The sequence below is a fragment of the Hevea brasiliensis genome, chromosome 5, assembly GCF_030052815.1.
Source record: "Hevea brasiliensis isolate MT/VB/25A 57/8 chromosome 5, ASM3005281v1, whole genome shotgun sequence".
In the NCBI taxonomy this organism is placed as follows: Eukaryota; Viridiplantae; Streptophyta; class Magnoliopsida; order Malpighiales; family Euphorbiaceae; genus Hevea; species Hevea brasiliensis.
In genome coordinates this window covers 9,562,485-9,585,128 of record NC_079497.1, presented here as the reverse complement: position 1 = coordinate 9,585,128, position 22,644 = coordinate 9,562,485, and the positions used below count along the sequence as shown (strand labels likewise).

The 22,644-nt window shown below is 32.6% G+C and overlaps 3 protein-coding genes and 1 pseudogene across 4 annotated transcripts; 1 reads left to right on the top strand and 3 right to left on the bottom strand.

Annotated features, from left to right (window-relative positions):
• Positions 1 to 1,274: 1,274 nt before the first annotated feature.
• LOC110643874 (importin subunit alpha) lies at positions 1,275 to 2,719 on the bottom strand. Its single transcript, XM_058147845.1, has 3 exons — positions 2,272 to 2,719; positions 1,808 to 1,941; positions 1,275 to 1,619 (listed from the first exon to the last, which is right to left on the bottom strand). The coding sequence occupies exons 1-3, from the start codon at positions 2,299 to 2,301 to the stop codon at positions 1,358 to 1,360; spliced, it is 426 nt and encodes a 141-aa protein (XP_058003828.1). The 5' UTR covers positions 2,302 to 2,719; the 3' UTR covers positions 1,275 to 1,357.
• LOC131168928 (importin subunit alpha-4-like) lies at positions 2,594 to 5,002 on the bottom strand. The gene is made up of 7 exons (XM_058147672.1): positions 4,868 to 5,002; positions 4,068 to 4,184; positions 3,805 to 3,973; positions 3,398 to 3,600; positions 2,991 to 3,121; positions 2,706 to 2,784; positions 2,594 to 2,614 (listed from the first exon to the last, which is right to left on the bottom strand). Exons 1-7 carry the CDS (start codon positions 5,000 to 5,002, stop codon positions 2,594 to 2,596), a joined length of 855 nt encoding a protein of 284 aa, XP_058003655.1.
• Positions 5,003 to 6,256: 1,254 nt separating this feature from the next.
• Positions 6,257 to 11,407, bottom strand: LOC110644487 (tRNAse Z TRZ4, mitochondrial). 2 transcript variants are annotated; one of them, XM_021797294.2, is made up of 13 exons: positions 11,141 to 11,407; positions 10,935 to 11,024; positions 10,426 to 10,470; positions 10,260 to 10,314; positions 10,061 to 10,101; positions 9,528 to 9,947; positions 9,145 to 9,413; positions 8,902 to 9,049; positions 8,750 to 8,800; positions 7,799 to 8,202; positions 7,451 to 7,716; positions 7,047 to 7,363; positions 6,257 to 6,587 (listed from the first exon to the last, which is right to left on the bottom strand). In XM_021797294.2, the coding sequence occupies exons 1-13, from the start codon at positions 11,270 to 11,272 to the stop codon at positions 6,294 to 6,296; spliced, it is 2,532 nt and encodes an 843-aa protein (XP_021652986.2). In that variant the 5' UTR covers positions 11,273 to 11,407; the 3' UTR covers positions 6,257 to 6,293. The 2 variants fall into 2 exon arrangements, with proteins under 2 accessions (XP_021652986.2, XP_021652985.2); XM_021797293.2 differs by having other exon boundaries at positions 7,047 to 7,716.
• A 2,988-nt stretch (positions 11,408 to 14,395) lies between these two features.
• Positions 14,396 to 16,192, top strand: LOC110668555 (probable glycerol-3-phosphate acyltransferase 2; annotated as a pseudogene).
• Positions 16,193 to 22,644: the final 6,452 nt, after the last annotated feature.

Here is a 22,644-nt window from a genome sequence, read left to right as displayed (position 1 = left end):
GAACCGAATTGACTAACCGAATCGATTAATCAAATTTTCAACCGGGTTAGATTTACAATTGAATTACATTAGAAAAATGATTAAGTTGAACTAAGTAGTACCAGTGTGACCTGACTGGTTCAACCAAAAATATTTTTTAGTGCTAGTGAAAGAATACCCAAGACCTTATAGGATGCCTTTAAAATCATAACTAATTGAGCTAACTTTTTAATTCAAAAAATATATTTCTCTGTTATTCTATAATAAGTTAATAAATTTTATAAAATAATATTTATTTATTTTTTAACATATAAATAATGTTTTAGTAATATTAAAATATAATTACACATTTATAAAAATTTTTAGAAAATAATTATGATATTTAAAATTAAATGTTTGTATATAAAAATTAAAATATTATTAAAATTTATATAAATATAACTTAATAAATGATGAAATTTTCATTTTAAATTATTGAAATTTAATTAATTCGATTTATTTATTTATATTTAATTAATTTTTAATTAGTATATATATTTAATTAATTTTTAATGACTCATTAATTGAACCATTTGACACATTAATTAAATTACTAATTCGTCTATTGATCCCTTCATTGAATTAGTTTCCGGGCCAATTTAATAACACTGGTCTCCTCAGTAAATTCTACCTTAAACCTCATGTGAATAAAATGAGTTAATAAAGTTATAAGCAAAATTTAATTAATGTATTGGGATGAATTAAGCATTTCACAATTTCAAACCATAAAAAGAATTTTTTTTTCATTTAAATTATCAAAACTAGGATTTATAATTTTTTTTAACAATCAAATAAAAATGCATAATGCAGATCTACACGACACATTCATAAGTACTAAAATAGTATTTCGATTAATTTATAAATGTAAAGGGAATTTTTTTTTTTGTCTACAATAGTTGAAGTTAATTAATTAACAAATTTTAATTCCAGCATCAATTCTTAATTAGTATAATTAGAAAGAAAAAAGAGGGAAAAAAAATTTGTCCTAAAAGAATCAAAGTTGCTCTATCTTTTTAATTTTAAAATTTTTTTTGTCTAGACCGAGTTTATATGGATTCAAGATAAGGGATTTATAGTTAGGTGAGTCCCACGTGTTTGTGTCTTAGTCAATGGTAGATTCAATATGGGCAAGAACTTTCCTTAATTTTAATGGTTTTGAACACTTAATATGTACAGAAAAAGAGAGAGCTCATAGCATCCACTAAATATGTATAATAGGAAAGCAAACTTCATTTTGTTAAGCTACCAGAAAGAAAACATACAAAAATGTCAAGGCATGAAATAATTAGATCATGTTACTAAACTTCGCTTGCTTTCTTCTCCCTTATCTTGCAGATTTTCATCCTTGCCTTCGCCAGTAGCTTCTCAAGATATTGGTAGCCATCTCACCAGTGTCTGGACTGGTTTTCAGGTTCTCAATTTTGCTAAATCCATCCCATTCTTTGATCATTTTTGCATAAAGATTAATCCCATTGCCTTTCTCAGCCTCACCCACCTTAAGGACGTTCTTCAGTCCCACAAGGCACAATCTTTGTGTCCTGCTGTCTGGACAGAGCAGATGTTCACAGAAATATGCAATGCAATCGTGGTTCACCAGGTACCTGCAACAATAGACCACAAACACTTTGAGTCTTGATGCCTCATGCTGTGAAGTCTAGATAAATTCTCATTACATTGACATGATGGAAAGGCAAAGTGCAGTACACTGGATTTCTTCTCATAATACAAATGTAAAAATGATGAGAATGATAATGCTAAGATCCAAAGAAATAGAAGGAGAGAAACATACTTAATATGCTCTTTTGATCCCCTTAGGGTGGCATTTGACAAAGCGCACACAGCTTCCCACTTGACCTCAGCTTCATATTGTTCATCTTGAAGGAGATTGACAAGAGGAGGGATAATATCTGCCGCAATCACTTTCTGCTTGAAGTAAACGTCACATATAATTAATAACATACATGGTACCTTATATATCAGCAATTAGTCATCTGGAAAAGCCCCACCTTTACTTAGCAAATCCATTATTTCTTTAGCCATTTAATAATAACAATGAAATCAAGTGAAAATAAAAGAAGGGATATAAATTATTGAATGAAAAGAGACAAATTTTCACCAGCCATTAATTTCCAACAATATATCACATTAACTCTTTCACGCTAGTGCCGGATAAAATTGACTTGCACTAAAGATGTGATACAGTAAACAAATATATATGCATGAAAATAAAACCAGAGGAAAACTAAATCGTACCTGTATTTTTCGTCTATTCCCAATTGTCATATTTGAGATTGCCCAGCAAGTTTTCCTCGAGATGCTACTTCTGACATGTTGAGTTAGAACATGATGTAGACTAGTAAAAACTCCATGGTCAATAAGAACCTGACGCACATAAGATGTATTATATTGCTGCTGAGGGAAGTTCACAATTTCATTGGAATACTATGGACTGCATGCATCCTTTGAGTATACTTAACAGTATTAAGACTGCCTATTATAATGGGGGAGAATTTATACTTCTACCATTGTTGGAACAATTCAAGAATGGGTCTATAAGTCTTAGTATACTACTCAATTAAGATCTGTACAGTATACACTGCCCAAAAGTAAGGAAAAAAAAAGCTACAGCTGGAAAAAAAAATGCAATCATGCACTTCCTTCTGAAGAGGTACAAATACAAGAAGTACCTCAATCTGAGAATCACTACCTCTGAAGATGTTCCCCACAATACGAACAACAGGTTCAACAACTTGAAGTTCTGGACAGCTATTAGAGGCACACTTTAAATTCAATAACATTATTTAATAGATTATTATTATTATTATTATTATTATTATTAGAAATGGACAAAATTTATACAGGAAAGTTGAACATAATTTTCAAGGAAGTACCCAGACACAACCATGCAATAGAACGGAAACTAACCGCATAAGCGTCACAAGCCTTCCACAGATGTTTGCATAAATGAAAACCTGAATTTGTTCGACTGCACCAGTTGACAGACAAGAGAGGCCAGACAGGCATCCCTGCAAACATCCCCTAGAACTCCAACTGGTGGGTGCAAGTGAATAAGTTTCTGAAGAGTCGGCAATGCAGACTTCACCTGTAAAAAGTCGATAATAAATATTTTTTTCTTGGATCATCCGATAGGGAAATTAATGGTACATCTGAGGCACCCAATTTTACTACTTCTTGCACTCACATAAATGTAGTCCCTTTCATAAATTATGAAATGTGGGTTCCATGCTTATGTGAACGAAAGAGCAAATGCTTAAGGTGTATTCTATAATTTTACCCATCAACCTATCAGCTGTCACTTCAAATCATAACACCTTTAGTACGCAACTGAAAATTTTATAAACCACTCATTGATCCCCACCTGTTCAAATGTTGGAGGTGGACTGCCATTACATAGTATGGCTAAAGTGCGGCTAGCATTCTGCAACATCAACGTGCTACTACGAAGCATCGGTGGTTCAGAGTACTTCTCTAACAGATATTGTAATTGTGTGAGAGAACCATGACCAAGAACGAGGTCCCTACAACCTATAGATTTAGTGGCAACACTACCCAAAGCCAATACTGCCCAAAAGTTAGGTAGCAAATATAATATCACAACTCAGGACGAAATTTTGTCAACGACACCTGAAATAATCTAAACTCTACATAAATTAAACTATGTACGATATGGTATAAGGTTTGACAGCCAGTGAAAACGAGAAAAGGGTGAGGAGCTCTTTCAATTAGGAGAGTGGCCTAGTACAGTGCAAGATATATGGATAATACAAGAAGTTGATAAGAAGAGTATGAAATTGTTAACCAGCTCTTGCAGATCATCATTCTCAGAAGTAAGCAGTTCTACAAACTTGGGGACAGCACCATCTTCAACAACAACTTTTGCATGCTCCAATGTCCCACAATATATAATTTGAGACAAAGCACGTGCAGCTCCAAGCTACAAAATATGGTCAAATATAGCGTTGTTAGTGGATTGATATCAAAACAGAATAATTCACTTAAAGATGGAAAATTCTATAGGGAATTCTCACTCGAAGGTTTGGATGGGAAACATGTTGCTCTCCAAGAAACTCCACCAACCGAGGAACACAACCCCTTTCAATTACTTCATGAAATGGAGGGTTCTCTGCAGTGAGTAGGCAAAAAATCTAAAATTAAACATGCTTTTCATTATCAAAGGATATTGAGCTCTCAATTGGGAATCATGTTCATACCAATAGACAATAGAAAGCTGAGCTTAGCAGTTGCTGCGTATTGAAATCAAAGTTGACCACTGGACAAATCACTTGCCATTACAGCAATATTTTTCAGTTGTATATATAGCAAGAAACAGATATTTGAAATGAAACCCATAATTATTGAATGAAATGTCAAAACACATATTTCATCAATAGACGTCCATTGATTCCGGAGATGGGTTACCAAATGATCGCCATGGTCAAGACTATAATGTGCGCTAATTTCAAAATATGAGATGCTTCAAGTGTGTGTGTGTGTATATATACATATATCTTTTTCCTTCCACATTCTTTTGGATATGATTAAGCATGCGTGCTTATTTGTGTACACATTTACACATATATACAAGAAGATATAAATATATAAGAATTTCAGTTAATAACAGAGAAAGAGAGCCATAAAAGTTGTCCAAAACACCATTACAGGAAAACAAAACCCAATCAACCAATAGAAACACAGGAGAAACCCAAATCGGAGAAAAACGATTTCTTGGTAACTAATGGTAGTAGATGATATTCATAAACAAAAAGAAAAAAGAGATGCTTGCAAAGCAATAGGATTACCAGAAGCCTCTTCTATATGTTTATCCAACGTTGATTATCGTGTCGTATCTTTTAAAGTAGAGAATGGTATCTCGCTCCAGTTTCCTTATCTTCTCTAAATCTTCAAGACTATGCCTCTCCGGCTGATTCTTCCTCTTCATTCTGCGAGCTTCTTTGGGAGCCATTCTGCGAGCTTCAAAGCATAAGAGGGAGAAGAGAGAGCACGGTAATTAGTACACTTTGCAGTCTTGTCCAGCAAGCAAGAGGAAAAAGACGAAAACCAAAAATGCATGCTATGTACATGACGTTCTGTTAATAAAATGAAAATATAATTAGTGTAATATAATGATAATTTTTTATTACAGTAACTAATAGTGGTAGTAGTGAGAGTGATAGTTAAACGGTGATAATAGTGACAAGGTGAGATGGTGGTGGTAGTTGCCAGTGATAGTAGAAATGACAATAACTAAATGGCGATAACAATAGTCGAGTGATAGTGATAATCATAGTGGTATAGTGATGATGGTAGTGAGATTGTTGTAGCGGTATTAGTAGTCGAGTAATAGTGATAATCATGGTAGTACAGTGATGATGGTAGTGAAATTGTTGTAGCAGTGATGATAACAGCAGTGATAATAATATTTATAATAAATAAAATATTAAAATAAGTAATCATAATTATATTTATTTTTTATGTAATTATCATTAATTTACTTTAAATATAATTAATTACTGTTACGTAATTATTATTTTATTACCTCAATTTTTTTTTTGTTATTAAATAATATAAATAAATATGCAATGTAATAATTTATCATGTCATATCAAATATAGGTTTACTTCAAAATGTGTATTTTACATCCATCTTCTATGTCCATTTATTATATATTTTTATTTTTCATCTATTAAAATTTTTTAAATATTTTTAAAATAATAAACATACTTTCATAATTTGATAATAATTAATATATTATTATTATTTGATATAAGGTCAAGATTTATGATTTTTTCAATTAATTCAAAATTTAAATATTTGGATTTTTTGTATATATCAATTTAGCTTTTAAAATAATTACAAAAATATATTTATTTCATTAAAGGAATATAAAAATACATTTTATATAAAAATTATAAAATGTGTTTTTCGTCGGCTAATCTGAAGAAAGCTATATAAATTTACTTTATATATTAAAAAAAAAAAGCTCTATAAAATAAAATAGGAGTAGAAAATTAAAAGGAAAAAAGCTGAAAACTCAAGACCAGCCTTTAGATCAAAGGCTATCCAATTGAACCCTAAGATGATTTTGTAGTTATATATATTTTCACCAGTGGTGGTATAGCTCATTAAGAAAAGGACAGAAGACTTGTTCATTGATTCACCCTACGCTGGCAAAAATGCCAAAAAGGTTGAAGCAATAATACACAAAATAGGAAAAAGATAGATAAATAACTATTTAATTCTAGAAAGAGAATAATTTAGACATCGTCTGAATTGTCAATCATTACATCCTTTTTGAAAAGCAATTTTAGGTATGGAAGAATATTAGGGAGCACAGGTAAATCAGCTATGTTAACACTCATGAGGTCAAAAGCTATGCAAGTTTTCCTCATGTTTATTTCATCCAATGCAGGGATTTTTGGGTATCTTTGGCTGAAGTGGGTTAGAATGACGCAATATGCAGAGGCAGAATCTCCCACTTCTATGGCTTCCTTTGTTGTGCTGTGGTTTTTTGCTATAGCTTCATCCACCATGCAATCCTCGAAAGTTGCCTGCAAATCATTAGCTAGTCTATGAATCATGGAATACCTTTTATTTTAGAGTGGAAAACTACAGCCAGAGTCCTTAGCATGGGTGAGATAAGTCTTCTGATAAATGAAATCAATAAAAGAAAATGACATAAACAATTATTAAAAAAAGAAAATCAATATTCTTCTAGTGTGCAACCTCCGTAAGTGGAATAGCCACATAAAACCCCAAGGCAATGATGAACTCAAAGCCAATAACCAACCCTATTTTGCTTTAAATTTCATGCCGGCCGGGAAAAAAAAGATCAAAGGTGACTATGAACTCAAAGCTGAATTGGTAGCAAAAGCCCTGAGCAAACATGTACATTTTGACACATTGAGTATTCATGCTGTAGAACTAGTCTAGCCAACATAGCCAACATGACACTACAGTAGAAATTTTCGTATTTGCATTTGTAAATTATGGGAGTTAGGGATACTTGCCTCATGTATGAGAATAGTTGCTCCATAAGATGCTTCCATAACTTCTGGGCATGGCCTTGTATCACCAGAGTACACAAGCTTCCAACCTTGTATTACCTCTCCAACACTGTTTATTCTCTCTGATGCTTTCAGTATGACACCAAATGCCTCAGGACAGTGCACAACGGGAAAACTAATCAGTCTCTCCAGCCCTGCTTCCCCCAGAACATCGTTCAAGCTCCTTAGTAGTGAAGAAGTTAAATTCTCAGCTGGAATACTAAGTTTCCTTCTCTTTGAACAGCCCTGCAGGCAGCTTTCACCAGCAAATAAAGTTGACCCTGTACGATTTGTAATTTTATTGTTAAAATCTTCAGCATTTGTTGTGCTTCCAGAAAAGAATTGATTCCTATTTGATTCAATATCACCTTCCAAAGCTTTCCACGAAGCATCCATAGTGCTTCTGCAATCAAGGAACTGCATATCTAGATCTTCAAGTCTTTGATAAGCATCTAGAAACCGTTCAAGGTGCATTGGCCCTATAACAAGTAGCCGTTCATGGGGCAATCCCTTCAACAAATCACGCCTTAAAGTAAGTATTCTTGCTATACCGGCATGATGATCAGCATGGATATGAGAAATCCAAATGCATCTTAGATTTCTCACTGCACTGTCAGCACCCTCCATGCCATATCTGTCAAGGTACACCAGCTGTTTTATCAGAAGAATAAAAAAGATCATGACAATTATATAACATTCATTTTATAAAGTGTTACCTTCTTCTTAATTGTGCTAGAGTTCCTTCCCCACAATCCAGGAGCAAACTTCCTTTAGAGAAAAGATTAATATAGATGGAACTAACATTCCGATATTTAGAAGGCTGGGATGAACCAGTGCCCAGCAGAACAATCTCCAAATCATCTCTCCGTATATTTTTCAGGAAACAAGGGACAGTGTTCCCATCCAACAATGGCCTTTCATATATAATTGTACCATCAGGAATTGCTGTTATATCCTCTTTTTTTCCTCCAGGCTTATGCCAGAATTGGCTGACATGCTGGACAGCATCTATAATCCCTGGATTCTCTGAAAGTAACTCATCGATGACTTCTGAGGGAGCCATTGGACTTGGAACATTAGATTTGTCCAAACCAAGATGACTATGGGGGCGCAAAGTGAACTATTTGACATATATAGAGAAAAAAAAAAATACACATAATTTAAAGATAAGGACTATTAGATAAGTTAAAAACAACTTATTATTAGTAGAAATTGAGAAACTGGAGACTGAAAAACCAATATTCCTGGGAAGTAGGGAAAATAACCATTAAAAGAAGTCTCATTTTGAAAGAAGCACTTTGTATCTCAAAGCACCGGGATTTTATTATGTGATATTACATATAACCATGTCTAGAAACAACTTCGGACTTCTGATTAACTTAGAAGTACTTAGTGTTTAATCTGAGAAATGCATAAAGCCTTATATATCCTTAAAGAGGTTAAGGATTGCGAATTTAGGTAAAACTTTCAATAACCATTAGTTATTTAACAACGACATTGATCCTGGATCTGAAGTGAATCTTATCATTTGCATTTTGGAGGGATTTCTTTCACATTATTTAGCTGTTTTCTTTATTTTTGTGAAGTTCTCTCATCAATCAATCCTCGTTGCATGATTAAGAGACCATCATAATTATGAAGTGGGACAAATTAGAAGTTTTTCATACCTTAAGGAGATTTTCAGCAGATATACTTTCACAAAATTGTGAAATATGAACCTGTGAAAGCAAAACATAATCCTTTCAGCTGCCACTGAATATTCTCCATAACCATCAATTCCTAAGAACATAAAAACTTGCTGAAAGATATCAGAACAGACCTCTCTTGAAGCTATGGAGCCTGATGCAGCATCATTATGTTGCTGAAAAGACCCAAAAGCAGGGTTTGGGAAGAACTGAGGACACAAGTAATTAAGCCGTACTGCCATTCTTGTACTAGATTTTAGGATCGGAATTTCCACATGTTTCCTGCAGATGGCATAAACACGAGTGCCTAAAACGGATCATAAAAAATGCAGGAATGGGAGCACCTTGCTAAGAAGTGCGGAAACAGGTTAACTCACATTGAATGTCCAGCCATAATATGTTGGGCAGTACCAAACTTCTTCATCCATTTCTCATAACTAGGACTATTTACAACAGAAGGAGGAGTTAAATGAATGATGCAATTCACAGCCTTGCAGCTGTATGGGGAGTTACCCACAAAATCTGAATAATAACCATTAAGACTTTGCATGGACAGTAGCTCTTCCGCATGCGAATTTGTAGGGCAGTCTACAATAAATACAACTGGGCCGGGAATAGGAGGACCCATTACATCACTTGGATGAACCTAAATAATAAGGCAAACAAAACCAAATGTTAAAATAGCACAAATAACAAACTCAAAGCTGTAGAAAATATTAGAGGACAAATCTTTTGCTTGTTAAATTTATTTGCAGCTTACCATGATATCTTGACAATCTGACTTCACAGATTTTCCGTTTTGCAGTTCCCTATATTTTGTCTTCACTTTTAGACCAAGAGCATCAGCTTTTTCTTTGTTAAATTTCCCCATAATTTCATGCAACTCACAGACATATATTACAGATATATCACTAGGCTTTACGTCATTTCCTTCCAAACAACTTGGTAATAAGAGCATAGCTGATATTTTGACAACTTCATTTTTGACAATAACAACAGGATCTGCAAACTTGCGTGTGGCTGGCAGAGATGCAGCACTAGAACAGGGAGATAGACCACTCTTTGTTTGTTCCACAGCAGCATTTGAGATGAGGTTTGTGTGAACCATGGCAGCATGTGGGATGAAAGACTTCATTGCATCAACCAATAACTGAAGATTTGAAGGACCCCATATATTGACCTTGAAAACATAAAAATAGACTAAAATTTTAAATATCAAGCACAATTACAAAACCACTTATTAAGAAAGAAATAATGAGAAAAAATGGTAGTTGAAATCATTCTGACACTCACAGACATTCCTTCGCCCATGCCAGCCAAAGTCAGCAGCAGGCCTGTAAAGTAAATGAAAGCTCATATGTTCAGAGGCTGTCCAGAGTAACAATCATTGCATGAATAATCCTAATGTTTTAGAATAATTCCAAGTTTTTAGGGAATGCAAGACTAAAACATCAAAAGATAATCTATCAAGGCTCGATGCACATATACAAACCTGGCAGTCCACCAGCTGTCTCTGAGCAAACACGAGAGAGACATATGTAATCAATCTGAAAGGAGGTCCACAAAGTTGATAGCCTTACTAAAATAAAACAAATAAAACTTGATAGTAAAAAGGCTCAAGCATACATTAAAACTAAAATTATGCATGTATCTCATACCTTAGATAGCTTAATCTTATGCTCTGCACAAAATCTTTGTAACCCCTGCAATGATGATAGAATATTAAGGGATATAACACTTTTAAAGGGTACGAATTAAGGGTTTTCATAAGAACCTAAGCAATATTTTGAATCATTATGTGTTGAGGTTGTTTTGTTAACTCTTTCTATCTTTCCACAATAACAACATCAAGATGAATGGAATGTCAAATTCAAAAGAATTTAATCCCAAACTAATTGGGTATGTTGCATTCGTCTCTTTCCTACGTTCTAACTTATCTACATGCTTCAAGTAAAAAAATTGAGAAACTAAATTCATTCAAAACAATTAAACAGACATCCAAAAACTGTGACTTGCTAACTGTTTATTAACAACGACAGTAATGACCAAACAAATAAGTTATGTATATTAACAACGACAGTAATGACCAAACAAATAAGTTATCTCAATAAATAATCCAAATTTATCAACAAAGGAGTCGATAATGTCACTAGAACCTAAAGCTTACCTCTCCAGCATTGAAGATGAATCTTTGCTTATCAAAGAAGAGCAAAACAGAAGGCAACGTATCATGGGTATCCATGCCAGTCCCCAAAATCTACGTAATGTAAATATGAAAGCAACCAACAAATATCAGCAATAGAACAAATTGCTCTTTCATAGCACAATATCAGAAACCAAATAATGCAAAGTTGAAGAGCAAAAGAAATAAACCTGAACATAGGCAATGGTATTGTTAGTATGAACATTACGATCATTCAACTGAAACTTCTTGGGATCACCATTCTTGTTCTCTCCCTTGGCTCTTGATTCATTATACCTGTATGTTTTAGTTCCTTCTACCATTAGGAGATCCTGCTCTCTGTCTCTGCTCTTTTTACGGCGTCGTTTGAAGGAGGAGAAAGGGGATTATGTAATGCTGAAATCCGTTTGAGGCTTTGAGCTTTGGAGTTTGGAGGGGAAGAGAATTGGAGAGAGAGAGAGAGAGAGAGAGAGAGAGAGAGAGAGAGAGGGAGAAACAGGTCCGTACATTAGCCACGTCAGTCTAGCGGGGTTGGTTTTTCTTTTCGCCACAAAAAACGCTGTCGTTTTAATTAGCCAATTTAGGGCTTCGTCATCGAAAGTTGTGTTAATTGATCGGTGTGGTCAACTTATGGTTTTTGGTAAAACGACCTGTCGCAAAGGAACGCAGGGACAGGGAGAGAGAGGTTTCTAAGTTTTTTATTTTGTTATTATTTTTTTAATATGGTGGCTAAATACATAAATTAATACTTCAATTTTATTTGAAAATTTTGGTGATATTTTTAATTTTTATTATTACTTATTTTTTTCTTGTACTTTTACTTTTAGAATGAAATTTCTATAATAAATTTATTTTTTATAAAATAAATTTTATTTTGTCAATAATTACCGCAAATGAATTTTTTTTAAGTTCTAATTTAATGGTGAAATATACTAAGTATAATAATAATAAAAGACACTTAATATTTTATTATTAGTTTTATTTTTATTTATGTATATATTGATATGATTTTATCAATTAAATAAATTTATGTTTAATAAAAATAAAAATATTTAATAAATCAAAATAAAATTTTAAAATTAAAACTTTTTTATTGATAACAATACGCCATTATGATATTTAGCTTTATTTGTTTTAAGAGCCGAAAATATATTAATTATTTTTTTAATTTAATAAAATTTCAATGAATTGAAAATAATTAATAAATTATATAATAAGAGGTAATCATTTCTTTTTTTATCATGAAAATAAATTATCTTAAAATAAATAGTTAAAGTGTCTCAATTTAAAACTTTAACCTCCTTATTTTTTATATTTTAAAAATAAAAAATTATCAATCAAATTATTTTTTATTAATAAATATATTAATTATTTGATAAGTATTGGATTTGGATTCCTAATTAAAAAAAAATAATAAAAAAAATGTCAATATGACAATCTGCTTGTTGATCGGATTTGTATTAATTCCTCCTCGACTTGTCTGTCCATTCTTCCATAAATTTTGTGATGGCACAAATAACTGAACGTGGAGCGTCCGCCACAAGCGAGTGGATAAAGTGAGTTGGCCAAAATCCTATATCTCAAATTCCACTTGTTCAAACTTAACTTGATATTAATTTTATTTATAATTAATAATAAATAAAATATTCACAAAAATTATTTTATTAAAATTTAAATTTTATTAACATTTTTAATATTAATATCAAATTTAATTAAAATTAATTTTAAATTATCTCAAACAATACCAATTCAATTATTATTGCCAAAAAAATATCAAACCCCATATAGTTTTATATATTTTAATTAATAATATAAATAATTTTTTTTATAAAATATTTAAATTATATTTATTTCAAATATAATATATAAAAAAATTTATAAATATTTTATATATAATCAATTAAATTTGACATAGACATTATTGCCCATATTTGAACTTATTGCAAACCTTATTATTAGGAGCCAAGAAAGAAAATTGAATTAGTGAGGTAAAAAAATATTTTACTTCATTCAAAAAAAAAAAGTTGTATATAATAATAAATTGTGTATTAAGAGAAAAAGAAAACATAATAATACAGGTAAAATTTCAATATATAATAGTAATTAAGTAGAAAAAAATAATTTTATAAAATAATAAACTTTACAATAATCTTAGTTTCACCATTGTCCTTACGAGTTTTTATTTTTTGAAAGCTTTGCGTGATAATTTCATTATCAATACCATCAAAATCATTTTTGAATATATATAATCAAAGAATAATTCAACAAATGAATCTCTCATTCGATTTCACAATCGAGTTTTTAATTACAATTTTCATTATAGAAAATACCCTTTTAACACTTGAGTTGTAATAGATAATATCAACGTCAATTTCACAAGCAAGTAAATCAATAGATACAAAGTCAATTAGTAGAGAATGAGGAAAAAAAAAAAAGTGATGAAATAAGAGAAACTGAGATTTTGTGAGTATGAGAAGGAGAAAAGACAAAAAAAAAAAAAAAAAAAGTTAGAGAGAAAAAGAGAGAGGTGCATCTTTTAGAGTTTAGTAGATAGATTTTAAATTTTTTTTTAGTTTCATCATTTATTTTTATTTTTAAAGTTTACAATAGTTAGTTGTTTAGGGTAATGAGTTCAGCGAGTCTAAATTTATTAAATATAAAAAAATATTTTTAAAAATTTTAATGGGTAAAGTAATAATTCAATGAAACCTACTTATCAATACTTATATCCTTACTTGCTAATTATATATTATTCAAACTCATTCTAATAAGGTTTGGTTGAATTGAGAATTTAAAAATATGTGACTCACATTGCCATCCCTATTTTATATCAATAATTTTGAAACTGATATATGAAGTGATATATTTTTTTATGTGGTAATAGAGTGTCTTGGTTTCATTTTGAAAATGATCTCTTATAAAAATTTAGAAAATTAAAAGAGTATTTAATGAACCTATTAAATAGAAATCTAATCCTATATGTTACATTGGTTATCTATAACTTCTTTTTAAGTATTGGTGCTTAAGAGCATTCCAGAAATGAATACCAATGAACCATTTGGTTTGCCTAACTTTTACCATAATACTAAATTCACTTTATATTTTCTTCTTAATTAAAGTGATGTAGCCAAGTCAAGACCTAAAACACTCCTTTTCCATCTATGACAAATCTTTTCCTAACATCATTCTTTTGATAGGATAAAAACTCCTCAAGTTAGCATTAATTTCTTGTATCATGTGAAGTTTTGGAAAATGGTAAAGAAGCAAAATTTTAGAAAGAGAAGCATTTGGAATCAGAATGAGGATTTTGTTCAAGAGAAGCAAGTGAGAATATCCTAGTGTCATTTCTGTTATTTCTCCTATTGTTAATTCTTTTATTATTTCTCTGACAACTAACATGCCTTTGCCTATAAATCCCATCATATTGGAAAATAAATTGGCAAGAGATGGCTAGCAATCTAGTCAACTTTAAAGCTCTTTTCTTTTTGTCCAAAATAATGATCACAAAAACATGGGACAAAATTTCTCATCTAAGAAAGGCTAGCAAATCATATGACCCTTTTCTTGTACATAAAGAAGAATTACTTCTAAACCAAACAGTGATGTTTCATATGGAGGGGGCACTATTAAAATCATCTTCTATGTTCCCTTGCTTCATCTGGTGGCCTTTGAAGCTGGTGGTCCTTTGAGAGCTCTTATTCTTTGCTTTTATACCCTTTTGTTTATTTGGTTGGTGAGGAAAAAGGATTGAAGGTTATGGCTTTTCTAAGTTTTGGTGGAGTCAAAGTGGAGAGTTTTAGAATTGGAAGAACTGTGTTGCCCAAGTTCTTTTTAGAGGATGTTGGCTATGAGGGATTTGATATGGTGATGGCTTGTGGGAGAAAAATAGGAGTTAGTGATTTGCCTAGAGTTATGGTTGATGGGTTTTTGAGATATTACTTGGGGACTGATGAAGTTGTTGGAAGAGAGTTGAAGGTGGTTTGTGGATATTTTGTGGGGTTAATGGAAGCAAAGAAGGCAAGTAAGGCCTGTTTTGATGAGATATCAGGAAACTATAAAATGGACAGTGATGTTATTGCTTTTGGTTGCCTTAATAAGTCTCTTAATCAGCAGTTCTTCTGTCATTGCAAGGTTAGTCATCTAGTCCTTTTCAATCTAGCTAAGTTCCAAGTTCCGCCTTTTTTTTCTGTTTTATGTCAGCATATAGTGTCATAATATATAATCAATGATTTTGTTCTGTATCAGGCAATTTACCTTGTAAGTGAAGAAGAGAAGAGGAATTGGCACATCCTACCAAGAAAGAAATATCCAACACCATTGATTTCCCACGATGGAAGATTGGCTTTCAGGCCAACTCCACTAGCCATCTTAGCCATGTTCATGTGGATTCCATTTGGGTTCATCCTCTTCCTTATCAGAACCATTCTTGGGCTGCTGTTACCTTATAAATTGTCTATTCCCATCCTATCCCTCACTGGGACGAGCGGCACGCTGTCAAAACCAAATTCTTTTATTTCTCAACTCCACAGCAAAGAAAAATCAGATGGTGAACTCTATGTTTGCAACCATAAGACACTGTTTGATCCAATCTATGCTTCAATTGCCGTCATGAAACCTCTCACTGCAGTCACATACAGCTTAAGTAAGTATTCTGAATGGTTTGCACCAATTGAGACGGTCCGATTAATCAGAAATAGAGAAAAAGACTCCAAAATGATTAAAGAACCACTTCGCAAAGGTGACCTTGTGATATGTCCTGAAGGAACTACTTTTAGGGAACCTTATCTGCTAAGATTTAGTCCTTTATTCGCAGAGGAGAGCAATGATATAGTTCCTATGGCCATAGATATTCAGGTTAGCATGTTCTATGCAACTACAGCAGGTGGTTTTAAATGCTTGGACCCAGTTTTACTGCTGATGAATCCTTACATTACTTGCACACTCAAAATTCTTGACAAGTTACCAGATTCTTTAACCTGTAAATCTGGAGGTAAATCAAGGTTTGAGGTGGCTAATTATGTACGGGCACAAATTGCCAAAGCCTTGGGGTTTGAATGCACCACCTTGACAAGGAAAGACAAGTACACTTTCCTGGCAGGTAATGAGGGACTAATCTAGCAGATAAGAAGTTTAGCTGAACTTATCTGGAAAAAAAATATTTCTGATAGAGAGTATGATTTCAGTGTAATCATAATGACTAGAATGAAACACGTGTCTTTCCTGTTTTTTTAACATTTGGGCTATGTGTATCCCTGGTTAGGTTTCATGCAGATAATTCCAGTGTAATCTTCAAATCCAAATTGGATTGACATGATAGAAAAAGTTATGAAAGAGAACGAAGCCACATCTATTATATAAGATATTTAAAAGAAATGTTTATAAAAAATATAAAGTATTTTTTCGTAGGTGGACATATATCTCTCGATTTTTAAAAATCAATAGTTTAATTTTTGTATTTTGATTCATTAAATTGAAAATCCTTTTGTTCATATTTGAAAATAGTATATTTTCTTTTCAGATTGATAGAGTCAAAATACAATAATTAAACTATTAACTTTAGAAAAGTCAGGATATATGTGTTAATTTTGACAAAATCTAATAAATAAAAAATAATTTATCTTAAGAGTATTTTGGTCTTTTTTCAAATAATTAAAGGAAAATTAACAAAAAATTGGATGTATGGACTTTCAATTTGATGGAGCCAATGTACATAAACTAAACCATTGATTTTTAAAAATCAGTCAACATATATGTGTTAGTTTTGACATAATTCAAAAATAAACAAGTAATTTACTGTAAAAAATTACAAACTAAATATTATTTTATTTTTTGTAATAAGAAAAGAGATTAAATATGAATGAATTTTAATTTATTGGTACTTGAACCGTTTTTAAAATTATAAAATTTTAAATTTAAATTATTAAATATAAAAATGATTAAATAATTAAAAAACATCTAAATGAATAATTGGTGTTAATAAGACAAAATAGTGTTAGATGTATAAAAATTTATTCATGACATTTTTTTTTTGAAAAGCAAAAATTAAGGGCTCTCCGGATATGACGATCATAGCCTCCTTAGGCCTGAGGCCCGGGGTAACCGATTGGCATCCTCGATTTAACCCTTCCCCAAATGAGGGACTTATCACCGAACTCGAGATGGCACCTCGTGAGATAAATCACTAGACAACCCGCCGCCGACTTCCAATGGAACCTTTAAGTAGAGACAATATTTAGTCTTCAAATGCTGGTGTGGGGAGTCGAAATCAGGATGGGACAGGACCGTCTCACCAGATTAACCACCAGGCTACCATGCTCGGTGGTATTTATTCATGACATTGACATCACCTAATCGAAGTTAAACGAAAAAGGAAGGCAAAAGGCCATTTTAAGTCCCTCTAAATAGCCAAGTAATCATTTAAACCCTCCTTAAAATTTTGGATCATTTAAAGCCTTAACATTCAAAAGAAAGTATAAAAAACCCAAAATTAATATAAAACAGTGCAAAAAAGTCTAAAAGATTATCATGTGCCCATCACATGATCGACGGATGTTAACAACTACTCCATTTCCATTATTATAGCTGCTAGTCTCTTTCTCTGTGTGGGAAGAAGCTTTGAAGACAAGATAAGAGATTGTAGAAGTCTTGATTCTTTAAAGACTAGTAGTAATGCCACGATGAAGGACATGCAGAAAAGCTATGGACATGGAGCATTGAATATGAATTGTATAGGAAAAGTTGATACTGTCCCTACTTCAATTTCAAGTGCCAACGCAAGAGAAAATGGTCCAGAGAACAATAATTGTCTGTGGCAACGTGTTAAAAGGATTTATATACAAAGGGGACCTTGACTCTGCATATGCCGAAACTCTTTGTTCTGTTGATGAACTTATTCTCATTAAGCTTCTTGAAAGAACTGGTCTTGTATTGGAAAGTTTGTCCCACAAAACTGGCTCTTGATAGAACTGGTCTTGTATTGGAAAGTTTGTCCCACAAAACTGTCAGTGACATTCTTTGCAGTTTGGCATCTTACATCTTATAACGAAAATTTACAAACTCCATAATCCCTTGGTTGCAGCATGTAGTGGACTTGAGCACAATTCATGAACCAGAGTACTTTATCCTCTCTAAAGCAAGAAGATAATTCTTGTCTACAATTCAAGAGGCTATTAATGTGGAATTTTCTAATCCTGCAGAGCGAAGATCTATCACTCAACTTGCATTGAGATTATGCCACCTTTGGGCAGTAGCTGCCAATAACAGAAGACTTCTTTCAAATCGGTGTACTGTTCATGCATGATGAGGACATCATGGTGAACATTGAGGTACTAGAATTTAAAGAAGCCATCACAAGAGCTAGAGCCAAAACATTGCAAGCCATGGTGATTGACCATTCGGCTAAGGAAGAAGAAGACACTATGAACAATTCAACTAAGGGGAGTCCAAGCCAAGAAGCATGCTTCACAATGATGAACATACAAGTCCATAGTGGTCCACATATAGCCGAATGCATTGGAGGCCATTCGGGAGAGTGCCAAGTTGGCATGCCATGCGGCATGCCAAGTAGGAGCTGATGTGGCAACCTAGATAAGGTGGTAGCCAAGGTAGTGGTGACTTGGACACTTAGATGGCAGCCTTGGAGAGTCTTTCATGTCACCTTGTTAACCATTATGCAGAATTGTTGGTGTTGATCTTTGTCCATTACTTTTGTATTTTTAGTAAAAGTTAAGTTCCCAAATCTAACTACAAAACAAAAAATAATTTTTGGGTTTTGTAATCTGATTTGGAAGGGACACTTTTTATAGAAATGTATTTCAAACTTTTATAGTTAGGTATAGGTAGGGATGACAACGGGTAGGGTACTCGCGAAAATCATCCTACTCGAATCCGAACCCGATTAATATTCTCAAAACACGAACTTATCTCAAACTTGATTAAAATTTATTTTCAATTACTCGAACCCGTCCCAAACCCGATTGTTATTATCCAAAAAATACCCGAACCCGTTTAATTTTATATATTTAATTAATAATCTATATAAAAAAATTATTTTTATTAATAATTTATATTTTAAAAATTTAATAATTTCACAAAATATTTCAATTTTATTTTATATAAAATAAAATATATAAAAATTTATAAATATTATTAAAAAAAACATATATTTTATATTTAATTAAATATTTATATAAACGGGTTTGGGTAACGGATACCCAACATATAAAACCCAAACCCAATCAAAACCCATCACGGGTATTAAATTTCAAACCCAAACCCGTCCCAAATCCGATTATATATTATCTAAACCCGTCATTTTAGGATTTGGTTGGATCGGGTACTCGCAAAAACCCAACCCGTTGCCATCCCTAAGTATAGGGTATTATCCAAGCCAAGCATGGACCATGGGATTTTCTAAGTCTTGGCTGTCCACCCTCCTCATTTAATGTCCATCTTCTTTTTTTCAGTTTTAGACTTAGAATTTTCAGAATAGAAAAATAGAGAGAAACATACTCCATTGCTAGAGCTCTTGTAAGGCTTAGGCCAAACTCCATTTGTGAGGTTATGTTCTTTGCTAAGCTCCACCTAGAACTTATATTTATTATAGGTTTGTCACTTGTAATATCTTAGGTATACACTTGAGAAACTCTAGCACAAATTGCTATTATGTTTCAAGTGCCATTGACATCTTGTAATTTGTATTTTTTTGATTTCCTAAGTTAATGAAGGTTTTCTTTGTTCTAAAGAGTTGTCTATCTTGGTGAAAGTTGAGTTACTTGAGAATGGTTTGTTGTGTTTGAGCTTGTTTGAGTGGATAGTCCATCTTCCATGGCTGAATGAGTTTGTGTTCTCCTTTAAAACATTCGGCTAAGGCATATATTAATGCAACTGATGTTGAATTATAGCTGTGACACCCCTTACCCGTCTACAGTGTAGCCGAGCAAGATATGCCACGCAGTGTACCGGAATACCCTATTTTAATTCAATCATTTTTATTCTTCCTAATTTATTTATTTCTTTTCATAGTAATGAAGTACAATTTGTGAAATGTAATTCATTTCAGTCATTTATTGAAATCATAAATTTATTTGAGTTTCCGCAAATTTTATAGAAAATCCGGCAGAGTACCGGCTAAAAATGGAGAAAACAGTTTTTCGGAACCTGTGAAAAACACTTCCAATATTTTCAATCAATCCCAAACTCCATTTCATCAACAAAATCTCAATATGTTTTTCAACAATATTTCTATTTCTCAATCATTCATCTCATATGATAATCATATAAAAGTCATAAATAAATATTCACTTTTTCATTCATAAACACAATTTCCACTATTTACATTAATACCAAAATACATTACATAAGTTTCAATTACATATGAGAAAATAAAAGTTAATTACAAAATACCTAAAATGAAACCTAGTGTCCTAACAATGCACTGACGTCGGTGAGGTGACACAGACACTATGCAGAGCTGCAGATGGTCTCACCCAGTCTGTGGTCTACTGGGCTCTCGGTTGGTCTCTCCAGAACCTACGCATGGCAAAAAGCAACGCGCTAAGCAATAATGCTTAGTGGTGCCAATAATACAATAAAAAGAAATATTAGAAAATAAATATGTAGTGCATGTTTTGATGTCTTATGCAGACAATTTTTCGATCAGTATTGGCAATCTTATTTATTTTGTATTTGTTATATTCATAATTTCATTAAATTTATCCACTTCCATTTTTAGTTGCCCAAATAACCTATACTGGATGACTGGACTGGATAAACGGGTAAACTGGCACTGGGTATCAAGTACCTCAGGCCGTCACACCATCGGTCACATATGTATCTCCCGGTGTACAACAGAACAGCTAATGAGTTGTAATAAATATTAGGCACAAGGCCAAGTATCAACACAATGTCAGAATGGCTAAAAGCCATAAAATCACAGAATGGCATAATGCCATGTGCAGTACTGCTAACTAAACCCTATTGACATGACAACCTATCCAAACCAATCTTGCTAGGTGTACTAGGGCATGTTACACTTTTAAACTTTACAATTCTTGAAATTTAAGTTTAGGTGTTACTATTCATTTCATTAGTCAACTAAAATGTTGACTTTTGCATAGACAATAGGTACATTGGTTCTAATACTCCCAATATACCACATTTTGCATTCTAAAATTGTTGGTATTGGTTGCCTATACCATTTCTAAGCTTAATGTTAATTGTTCAAAATTTTCAGATTTCAAGCTTTGTGTTTACTATTCTATTAGTCATTTTTACAGTGGGAATTTGGCAAAATGATCAACATGAAAGTTGTTCCTTATTTTGTCTAGTTATATTTCCTTTTTTGAATCACTCCATTTGGAGTTTTGTAGCTCAAGTTATGGCCCAAAAACCACAACTGGCAGGATTGTAATTTTTTCCAGAATTTTCTGGACTGACAAAATCTACAGTACTTGGAACAGTGACTGTAACTCACTTTTTGAATATGTTCTGGTCATAATTTGAGTTAGATTTCTTCATGAAAGTTGTAGATCTATATCTCAGCTTGTTGTTGGTAAAATTTCAGGTCAATTGAACCTTTCTACACTGAGTTATGGCTAAATGACCAAACACTGTTCATTTGATCATTTTGCCCAGGCAGAATGCAAGTCACCCGGATTAGGGCAAGCTTTTGGTCAACTTGGTTTGGTTTCTGGACATGGTTTCTTCACCAAAGTTGTGCCATTATGTGTCTAGTTTCATGTCCAATTGTCCTTGCACCAATTAAACCTCTACAATTCAAGTTATTGCTGCCCAAACCTGCTGGACTCATGCCCAGCCCTGCAGGTCACCAAGGGCAGCCACACCAACTTCATTTCCCACTACATAAACCACTTCATTCCTCATTCACACATAACCAAATGGTCATTAATTGACCATTAAAACTTACTTTCACCATTACATGATCAACATCTCAATTTTGGGTCCAAACCCTAGCTCTACCATTTCAATTTTTCAAACACATACAATCAATGGATCAATTCATACTCCTAATGATGCATATACAAGTTTAAAGAATTAATTGACACTAACCTTTGTTGGAGAGTTTCCCTAGCTTAGAAAACTTCTTGATTTTTCTTTCTTTTTGTTGCCCAAAGCTTCCTCAAGGTTCTAGGTTAATTTTTTGTGAAGAAGGCTAGGGTTTTGGAGTGAGATTTGGTGAGGTTGGGAGCTTGGGTGAGCTTTAATGGAGTTTTCCTTCCTCTCTCTCTCTCTCCACGTTTTTGGCTGCCTCAAAGGTTGAAGAAGCAACTAATTTTTCTTTCTTTTTTTCTGCCCATTAAGTCATTTTAAATAAGTTAATGCCATGTGTCAAAGTTTGATTGGGTGGGAGGATTTTTAATGACATCATAATAATGTCATAATTTTAATTCTTTAATTTTCTTTTCTTTTTTTGTCTACTAAATTTCAATTTAATTTTTAGTAATATTTATTTATATTTTATGTCATAATAATTATTTACTTAACTGGACAAGTCGGCCAAAAATCATCTTTGAAAATGAAATGACCAAAATGCCCTCTGTTTGGCTTAACAGACTAAAATTGTCTGTACCGATTTAAAAATTTTTCTAAACCTTTTCTTGGCATTCTAATGCCATAGAAACCTCAATGACCCTTCTCTGGAGTCTCAAAAATTATTTTATGAATTTTTCCCTGG

Coding starts and splice junctions, on each gene's coding strand:
- LOC110643874 (XM_058147845.1), bottom strand. CDS start 2,301: ATGACAATTGGGAATAGACGAAAAATACAG. Junction 1,942..2,271: donor GGAATAGACGAAAAATACAG/GTACGATTTAGT, acceptor TACTTCAAGCAG/AAAGTGATTGCGGCAGATAT. Junction 1,620..1,807: donor GGATCAAAAGAGCATATTAA/GTATGTTTCTCT, acceptor CTATTGTTGCAG/GTACCTGGTGAACCACGATT.
- LOC131168928 (XM_058147672.1), bottom strand. CDS start 5,002: ATGGCTCCCAAAGAAGCTCGCAGAATGAAGAGGAAGAATCAGCCGGAG. Junction 4,185..4,867: donor GATACGACACGATAATCAAC/GTTGGATAAACA, acceptor GTTTAATTTTAG/ATTTTTTGCCTACTCACTGC. Junction 2,615..2,705: donor GTAGTGATTCTCAGATTGAG/GTACTTCTTGTA, acceptor ACTTTTGGGCAG/TGTATACTGTACAGATCTTA.
- LOC110644487 (XM_021797293.2), bottom strand. CDS start 11,272: ATGGTAGAAGGAACTAAAACATACAGGTATAATGAATCAAGAGCCAAG. Junction 9,948..10,060: donor GCATGGGCGAAGGAATGTCT/GTGAGTGTCAGA, acceptor TATGTTTTCAAG/GTCAATATATGGGGTCCTTC. Junction 6,588..7,046: donor CAACTATTCTCATACATGAG/GCAAGTATCCCT, acceptor AATGATTTGCAG/GCAACTTTCGAGGATTGCAT.